Source organism: Priapulus caudatus, unplaced genomic scaffold (genome assembly GCF_000485595.1).
Source record: "Priapulus caudatus unplaced genomic scaffold, Priapulus_caudatus-5.0.1 Scaffold439, whole genome shotgun sequence".
In the NCBI taxonomy this organism is placed as follows: domain Eukaryota; kingdom Metazoa; phylum Priapulida; class Priapulimorpha; order Priapulimorphida; family Priapulidae; genus Priapulus; species Priapulus caudatus.
In genome coordinates this window covers 62,555-72,667 of record NW_014577500.1, presented here as the reverse complement: position 1 = coordinate 72,667, position 10,113 = coordinate 62,555, and the positions used below count along the sequence as shown (strand labels likewise).

Here is a 10,113-nt window from a genome sequence, read left to right as displayed (position 1 = left end):
GTGCGTGCTCCGTGGGTGGTAGCGTGTGCCAGGTACACGTTGCTGCCAATGTGTGCCGTGCGTTCGTACGTGGTGGTGTGCAATGTTACACTGTGCGGCGTGGTTGCATGCCATGTGCACGCTAGACGCTCGCGTGCGTGGATGGCCTCGCACTCACACGTGCGCTGCCATGGCGTGGCGTCCCGTGCACGTACACTGTGCGTGCATGAGTGTGGGGGCGTGCGTGTCGCACGTACACATTGCCGTGCGTGCGTGCGCTGCGTGCATCGCTGATTACATTTGACTATGGACATACTGAGACATGAAACATCGCTATTACGTCAGTATCATTTGACAACTCTGATTGGCTGCATGGAATTGTACAATCGGCGGATGTTTATCGCGGCCCGGACACACTAGGCCGATTAAATCGGGCGACAAATCGCCGATAATATCAAAAGTTTTGATCTATGCCGATGAAATCTGCGGCGATGAATCTGGCGGCGAGTTGAGTGCCGACACACTAGCGATTTCAGGGCATTTCATTCGGTTCGATTAAATCGCCTAGTTGTCCTGGCCTTTTATGAGATTCAAATACGTTTGATATTTATCGGGCGATTAGATCGCCCGATTTTGTCGCCCGATTTAATCGCCTAGGTGTTGTCGGCGGCGTGCCGATTAAAATCGCCCTGATTGCTACAATCATCAGCCAATCAGAGTTAGTTTCAATGGATACTGGAGTAATAGCGATGTTTCGATGTTTAGTCATTGTCCATGTCATGTAATTTAGCGCATGCCGCAGCGCACGCCTACGCCAGCAGCACTCATGCACGCACGATGTACGTGCACACGCCACGCACGCACGACATGCACGCACGATGTACGTGCACACGCACGTCACGCACGATTCTACGGGTGTGGGACATGCTATGCACGCTGCCATACACATGCACACGACACGCACGTTACGCACGCACGCACACTATGCACACCACGGTGTACCTTGCAACGGCACACACGCCACGCCACGCACGCGCACGCACGCCTTGTAACCTCACACTGCACGCAGGCACGTACGCACGCACGCATGCACGCTAGGGTGAACGTGCACACGCACGCGAGGCACGTACGCCAGCACGCATGCACGCAGTCATTGTGAAACGTGGCACACGCGACGCACGCACGCACGAAAGCCCGTGTTTACGTGCACACGCACGCACAACTCATGCCTCGCACGAACTGTGTACCTGCACACACACCACGCACGCACGCACGGCACGCGCTTACGTGGAACACGCACGCACTTCACACACGCATGCAGGCCACGCACGTGCACGTCACACGCACGCACGCATGCTCGCACGTGTTAAGTTGCACACGCCCACGCACGCACGTGCCACGAACGCACGTGACGTACACACGCACGCACGCCACGCACGCACGTGTACTTGCACACGCACGCTCACGCGCCGCCACGGCGGTGTACGTGCACACGCACACATGCACGCACGTGCTACGCACGCAGCACGGCACTTACCGTGCCCACACGACACACGCACGCATGCACGCACGTGTACGTTCACACGCACGCAACGCACGCACGCGACGCACGTGTACGCCTGCACACGCACGCCACGCATGTACGCACGTGCTATAGTTTCACACGCACACGCACGCCACGCCACGAACGCACGTGTGACGTACTACACGCACGCCTACGCACGCAGCGCACGCACGCACGTGATACTTGGCACACGCCACGACACGCATCGCACGCGACGCCCACGTGTTACTGTACACACGCACGCACGCAAACACGCCAAGTGTACGCTGCACACGCACACATGTCACGCACGTGTACGCACGCACGCCACGTCACGCATGTGATACGTGCACACGCCACACACGACAACGCACGCATACGTGCATACGCACACACGCCACGTACTAACGCACGCACAACCACGCACACAGCGCCACGCACACACGCACGTTTACATATACACGCACGCACGCATGAATGCACGCCAGCGTGTACGTGCACACCGCACGCAACGCACGCACTCTAGCGTGCACATGCATGCACGACTAGGCACGGATTTTCACGCGGCGATTAATCGCCCGATTTAGTCGCCCGATTTAAAGTCGGCTAGTGTGTTACATCTCGACTCCGCGACGTGAATCGCGCGTTTAGTCGGCCCGATTTAGTCGCGATTAATCGCCGTAGTTGTGTCGCGCGCCTTAACACGGTAATGCGAACGCCACAACGCGCCGTGTGGTCTGAGCGTGTCGGACGTAGGTTATCAGATCGTAGGTACAACGCGGTCGCAGCTTGCTAGAGACGCATCATCGTCATAGCGAGGAGCGTGGTCAGTCGCAGAGACATCTGATGGAGCGTAGTTAACAGCGTGGATTGAAAAAGCTTATGACAGTTCGTGCTGCAGAACGGCCCTGGACAATTTTCACACGGCCACCCGACACGCTTGCATACGATCATTAAGTTCGTAACTACGCTCGGAGTTACGTGCGGTACTACGCCTTCCACGTCTCTAAATACGGCCCGCACTGCGCTGTCTTTCCGCCAACGCTCGCACCACGATTGTTTTGAACATGTTCAAAGTTTGGCCACGCTCTCCACGCTCATGGTGACACGATCGCGATCGCAGTACGTCCATATACGTTCATACTGCGTTCTACACGTTTCCACCACGCTCTTAGAGCGTAGTACGAGCGTAGTGAGATCGGGGCCCTGGTGTGAATGGGGGCAGATGCGAACGATGCGAACGATGCGCATTTCTAGCAAGTAGTCAGATTCCGTTCCAAACACGAAAACGGCAGACCGGACACCATGGCTACGCCGCTTGATGGAATATCACAATTACACGAGTCGACGAGACCAATCTCACTTCTCATTTGTTCTAGACATCTACGAAGCACCTACCTTGCGTGCATCGTGCAAATTAGTACACTATAGTGCCCTATGTTACCGCAAAAAAAAATCGAAAGAAGGCCTTTTCTATATAGAGACGAAATAGTGCAACGGTGAACAATTGTCAGAAGGCTACTGTTGCGCTCCCGTTCTAAATCGAATTCACGTGTGAAAAACTCTGACTGACAAGTGACAACACAATTGTGTATCCCATGGGCACACAACTATAGTTACACGGAAACGATGCATTCCCGCACATGTCTATTTACTCTAGGTTAAAAGCGTGTCCGATTCTCGCTTCCCGTTCGTGGGACTAAAGATCAATGACCACGTGAGTAGAGCTGGCGAGAGAGAAACACGCGCAGGCTCGCACGCACGCACGGCGCGCGCGCACACACCCACGCACACGCGTACCTACAGGCACGCGCATGTGCACGCACGCATACATAAATGGCTGTTTTTCTATACATTTCCAGATACTCATGCGTCAATGGTGCAACACGTCAACGACGGCCTCAGAGAGCGGCAGCGCGACACTGGCGCCATCTATGAGCGGCAGCGCGACACCAGCGCCATCTACGAGCAGCGGCGAGACGACGTGCGGCGCGTCTGTGCGCAGCGGTACGCCAACGTCACGTTCGGCGGCAAGTTCAACTATCGCACGCAGACGTACGCCGACGACGCGCACAGAATCGCCTACTGCGCTATCCCCAAGGTCGCCTCGACCAGCTGGAAGCGGATACTGCTCGCCGTGAACACAGCGGCGGCATCCCCGCGCGATGACGTCATCGTCAACGCCGAGAGGCTGGATCGCATGGCGGGCTTCAACGTGCATCGGCGCGTCATGACGACGGGAGTGCTGCGTCAGCTGTACACGCTCGACGCACGCGCCGAGTCCGACGTCATGTATGACTATAAGAAGTTGATTTTCGTGCGACACCCGTTCAGTCGTCTGCTGAGCGCTTACCGAGACAAACTCGACCACGACGACGACATCGGCAAATTCGAGAAGCATCGACGCGCCATCGCCGCCAACGCCGGCCGCGCGGTCGCCGACGGCGACGATCGTCGCGTTACCTTTCGGGAGTTTTTGCAATATCTCGTCGACTCCGAGCCGAGGCTGTTCAACGAGCACTGGGCGTTGTTCGCCCACCTGTGCAGTCCGTGCGTTGCCGACTACCATTTCGTCGGCAAGTACGAGAACATGGAGAAGGAGAGCGGCGACTTTCTGGCGGCGGCGGGGATCGATGGCGCCGTGAAACTGTCGGGAAAATATTTGTTCGTCTCCCACAACGACACCAGCGCCGAGAAGCTGCTGATGCGCTACTATGGCGCCCTCCCGCGGGAACTCGTTGCGAAGGTGTACGAGACTTATCGGCCTGATTTTCTCATGTTCGGCTACAAGGTGCCCGAGTTCCTGAGCGCGGGATGACGATGATGCTACAGCGAGCATCGTTATATCGTGTATACTGGTGTGTGCGTGCGTGCGTATGTGCGCGTGTGTGTGTGCGCGCGCGCGTGTGTGTGCGTGTGTGCATTCGTGCCTGTGCGCGCGCGTGCGTCTGTTTGTGCGTGCGCGTGCGTGCATTCGTGTCTGTGTGCGCTCGTGTGTGCATGCGTGTTTGTTTGGGCGTGAGTGGGTGCGTGCGTGCATGCGCGTGCACGTACGTGCTGTGCGTGTTTTGTGTGTGTGTGTGTGTGTGTGTGTGTGTGGTGTGGGTGTGTGTGTGTGCGAGCGCGCGTGCGTGTCCGCGCGCGCGTGCATTCGTTGACATGTGTCGGGTTCGTATAAATAGACGCTATATGTATTACTAATATATATAATTGTTACACTTATTTCCACAAACGGAGAAAACTGGTTTTTCCTAAATTCTCGCCACTCTCCACACAGCACACCAATAGAAGAACGAACAACAACAATAAACAGAGCTGTTCCAAGTAAGTGTGAAATACACCGGAAGAAGGGAGCAGACCCGCAGGCACGCGTTTATCAGCAGAACCTGAAAGCTTCGTTCTCCACCATAGTTACCATCACATCTCTCACCATCATACCACTGCTGTTAGGGTTTTAGATGACGCGGCTGTTGACACGTCCTTTGGTAGATGACTCCAGTAAGTTTTTCATAAATAATGACCTACGAAATTACTCTGATGTACTGTGATCACCTACTATGAAACAACTATAGATTGATTGTTGGCTTGCCTTCCCTATTATCAGAAGTAATGACGAATGTCATTATTCACCCCTGCTATCGCCCATAGGTACAGTCTCGCAAGTCTGTGAATTTTTTAACTTGAATTTTCCTGTTAGATTTTAATGGCTTTATAAAATTTTCAGCAGGGAGGACTGGTACTAACCCATCGACCACTTTGTAGTATACTGTGAGTTTGATGACCGACCCTATGTCGTGAAGCCATGGTAGATAGGTTTACAGTGGCATCTTTGTCATGCTGCCTGGATCCCGGGATCTATAGTCATCACATATTTGATAGGAAGCGAGATGCTCTACGCAGCATACGCTCCAGTTTCTCCAGTCTTTCTTCAAATAAGGATCCCATGCACACTACTGCTCCATACTCCGTGATGGACCTTAGTCACCTTAATTACTAGTGCTATATACCAGTATTATCAGGGGTTAATAATGACAAATTTTTCATTTTGTCATTATTAACCCCTGGTATTATATAATATATATGCTAGCCGCTCTGCATGTATCAGGACAGAAGCTCAGTGTTCGTCTCAAAAGGGCTGAGACTGCAGTGGCCTTCCGGGTTCTAGTGCAGGTTATCAGAGATTCAGTCAGTCCCAGGTATGGGTGTGTTCAGTTGCCTGTTTTAGTATCTGACTGTTCGGTGTGTAGAAGCGGGTCGGCGTAGAGTGCATGCATGGTAATGACAGTGTTAAAACGCATGGCCCATGTGCTGCCGCAGATAAACGAGATGGTCCACAGGACTATACTGGTTAATAAAGTTGTTTCAGTAAAATTTAGTTGAACCCATAACACCGGAATATAGCATGTCTCAAATATTTCTTAGAAGCACATTCATTTGTTTAATACAGTTAACATTCCTTCAGTCAAGCAGTTAATTCAAGCGACTATAAGCCTTCTTGGCACACTCCATCATGTCCATCTTATCTATTATTTGTTCATCTTCCTCTTCAACATAATCCTCACTATCCTTGGAATATTGCACGTGGAAACTTCAAAGAAAATTACCGTAAAATGGGACCAAAATATTCAATGGTCCGTCGGATCATTGACTTTGAAAATCTGATGGTCCTCCTGATTATTTGATGGCCCCGGACCATCTGACCATCGCTTATTTCGACCCCTGTCGAACTGTTGGACGTCTTGGGTGCCTAAGTCGAATCCACGAGTAAAAAGTTCTGACTAACGACTCGATTGTGCATACCGGGCTTTACCACATAGGCACACAACTAATTATCCGGAAAAGATTCATTCCCGTAATAGTGTGACGCTCCTGCTGTCGTATGTGACTCCGGCCTCTGTGAGTTCTGCAACTTCATAATTTTATGGTATCGAATGATTTCGTTTGCTATTTGCAAGAGTCAAGTCTGTTTCCATTTGTAGCAACCGAGACCTCCTTATCACTCTGTTCAATCACCAGTTTGTCGCGAATAAAGCTGTCTTTGTGAGCTGTAAACTCATGGAACATATAATGCTATGAAGTATGACTCCATCATCAATATTTTTCCGCAGATCTTTGCCGTGCCAGTGGAACATGTCCGTGCCGACTTTGCCGTGCCAGTGGTGCATGTTTAAATTTTACGTATTATTTAGGCACAAAATGGATGTCTAATTTCTTCATCACGCTAGCATAAGCGCTTCTGTTTTCATCCTCCGCAAAAACGAATGCGTCGCATGTGTACATCAGAATTGTCGATCTCCACCTCCTTTTTTCGCAGTATCCCACGTGATACAGCAATATGTCATTACATCATTAATAGAATTAACAGAATTGCAACACACGAACATGCACGCGCACGCACGCACACACGCACACCCACGCCTAGAAAGTAAACAATTTTATTAATTTTCTACCTGGCGACATGTAGTATATACCACCAGGGAACTACAGTGAAACTCGTGCATTCACGGTAATTAAATGATACTTCGCTCACAGTTTTTATATCAGTATATCACAGTCTATGGCTATGTAAACAAAATATTTCTTTGTTATCTGAGCAAATAAACACAAAACAAGGCTGGTAAAAGCAACAAATAACGTTTTAATCGATTTTTTTAATAGCTGCTGGTGAAATCAGACAATTATAAGTTTTTTTTCAAGCACTTTGTCTTAGTCAGAAACGATCAGGTGACCACAAACATGGTATAAATATTTTGGGCTTTACTTAGACCGAATAATTCTGTCCCATATAACCTTTTTCATGTTTTGGTATATATTATATTTATGTGTCAGTGTGCAGCGGCGCTGCGGCAGCCATGGCGGCAGCCAGCGTTTGTTGCAGACGAGCGTTTGGACGGCATTTGTAGGAAATTGTCAGCAATAATAGGTGAAAGAGAATATAGAAACAGAAGCTCGACTTTGGTAGTAAATAGATTTCGTATTTATTTAGCATTATATTTTATTGAAACGCTCCAAGTGCCTGTGATTCTGATAATAAAAAATAATGACTTTACGCAATGACTTCACGAAACATTCTTAGTGATAAACTTGTCACATGATTGTAAGTGTCTACTTCAACTTGAAGTTGAACTTGTACTTGAAAGTTGTAGTTAAACGGTTGAACTTAGTCTAGACTTAGTTGTAACTGGTAAACATCAGGGGCCGGTTTCAGGAAGCGTACTTAAGTATTTAATCATAATTAAAGTTAAGTATATATAGGTACACTGTACGCTTGGTGAAACCGGCCCCTGGCTTAGCGTCGTAAATTAACTTGCAAACGCCACCGCCAGATGGCGCTACGCGGTCTATCGGCGTTTTGGGCTTATGAGTGGAACATGAACATCGCCAGCACTCTCCTAGTTGTGGTACAGGCCGGTCTCCCTTCTCCCCTTCCTCATTCTCCACCAGCTTCTCCCCCTCTTCCTTCTCCACCAGCTTCTCCCTTCTCCCCCTCCTCCTCCACCAGCTCTATTCTCCCCCTCCTTGTCCCCTTCCTCCTTCTCCACCAGCTTCTCCCTTCTCCCCTTCTTCATTCTCCACCATCTTCTTCCCCTCCTCCTTCTCCACCAGCTTCTCCCCTCCTCCTTCCCCACCAGCTTCTCCCTTCTGCCCTTCCTCATTCTTCACTAGCTTCTCCCTACTCCACCTACTAGTACTACTCTAGTAGTACCACCATTACTATAACTACCAAACTTCCAACTACCAACTACCATTACCACTACTAAACTTCCTCCTCCCTCCCCCTCCCTACACTGCTCCTTCGGCGCTATGCAAGGCGGAGCTCCAGGCAAGAGCGGCTCCATCGGCGCTATGCAAAAGGCAAACTCCACGACAGATGGCGCTCTCGCTCTGGCTCAATTCTACGTATCCGGAGAACGTTGTGCGAAGGGGGCGCTGCATGCAGTTTGTGCAAAAGGTTGAAAGCTTGCTTCGTCGCTCAGTGACGTCACAGTTTCGACTGTACAAAATTTTAATTTTGTTTTTAATAGGGTTAGGGTTATTTTTTTGAGTTAGGGTTAGGGTCGCACAATGCAACAGGAGTTTGAGTCCGTACGGACGTGATGTCACTGAGCGACGAAGCAAGCTTTCAACCTCTTGCGCGCGCAAAATGTGTGTTGCAGCGGTGTATTGGACGGTATTGAAGTGAAGATATTAGGTCAAATCAATTACTAGCTGGTACTGGTAGGTCTAGTACTGACAAGTTGTATTTATTAATTCCATCATTTTATTATTGAAACGGCCCAAGTGCCTGTGGATTGGGCCTCGCTAAACTATAGGATTGGGTCGTGTCCATTATCATAGTTTCTGGTACAAACTCGGCCCTGGGATATATATTTCTACATCCGCAGTAGTGTGCGATTGAGGTTAAACTGTATCCTCTTTATCTTTCATTACAGAATTTCCCACTTATGCCATCCTAGCTGTCTGCCAAGTCTGCGATGTTATTGCAGCTGCAGAAGCAAAGTGTCAGCAAGTGGTGTCATATATCACTCGGTGACGTGGTTGATATGTTATACTCGTATACTGTGAGCTAGAGGTTATGTCAGGTGGCATATATAGACAGACAAAGCAGGGCCGTAGCTAGCTGAGGGGCAAAGGGGACGGTTGCCCTCCCACTCCCAGGGAAGTGCGGATACATTAATTTTACATGGTCAATGGTGGTCACCTTCCCAGAGTACCATGCGCGTGGCTTTGCCCCCCTCCAGGCAAAATGGGTTAGAGCTACGATCCTGTAAAGACAATAGAAAGGCGATTTTCATACACAACTATCATGCACAACTGTTATTTGAGGGAATGCAGTGAGCTAATAGGGTAAAAAGCTGTCAGCAAATTTTTCCGCTCATAATGAGAAATTGCGTAATGGGAGTCACATCTCAGCATCCTACAGAAAGATGTTTGGCCAAAATAGTAAGCAAGCTCCTGGTCTTTCTATTCAATTCAATCACTTTATTTACACTTATGGAAATTTATATTATAAAAGTATTATAAAACAATTAAACAGTGCACAGGATTTATACTGTACAGTGCAGCCAGATGTATATAAAAATGCCACAATGATAGTTCAATTATTATATTTCTACTTCTAGCATGTGAAGTTTATAACCTTCTCCAGGCCATTTGATATTGGAATTGTCCATTTTGCTATTATATAAAAGTCATCAGTAATTTTAGCAACCAATTGATTTTTTTAATAAAGGCGTTTATAAAAAGTACCAAGTGCTTTCACTGATTTACACCAATTAAAACTCATAAGAAGTTTTAGTTTTATATCCATATTATAGTAGCGTGATTGGCTCAGAAAAAAAGGTCAGATGTGGTCAGAAAAAATTGTCAGTCTTTGCTGTTGTCAACAATCTTGCAACTCTTACACACACACACCCACACATGCTCACACACAAACACACACACACACACACACACACACACACACACACACACACACACACACACACACACACACACGACACACGACACACGACGCCACCGACACCGACCACCACCACCGACGCACGCCGTAACGTTATTACACACCGACCACCCACCCAACAACCGAC

General features: G+C 49.2%; 1 protein-coding gene across 1 annotated transcript in view; it reads left to right on the top strand.

Moving 5' to 3' along the window:
- LOC106810428 (carbohydrate sulfotransferase 11-like) overlaps nucleotides 1–4,445 on the top strand; it is a 6,648-nt gene extending 2,203 nt beyond the window's left edge. The window contains exon 2 of the mRNA XM_014813783.1: nucleotides 3,385–4,445. Within this exon, the coding sequence (XP_014669269.1) occupies nucleotides 3,385–4,340 (956 nt within the window). The 3' untranslated portion in view covers nucleotides 4,341–4,445. The remainder of the gene's footprint in view (nucleotides 1–3,384) is intronic.
- The last annotated feature ends 5,668 nt before the right edge of the window (nucleotides 4,446–10,113 follow it).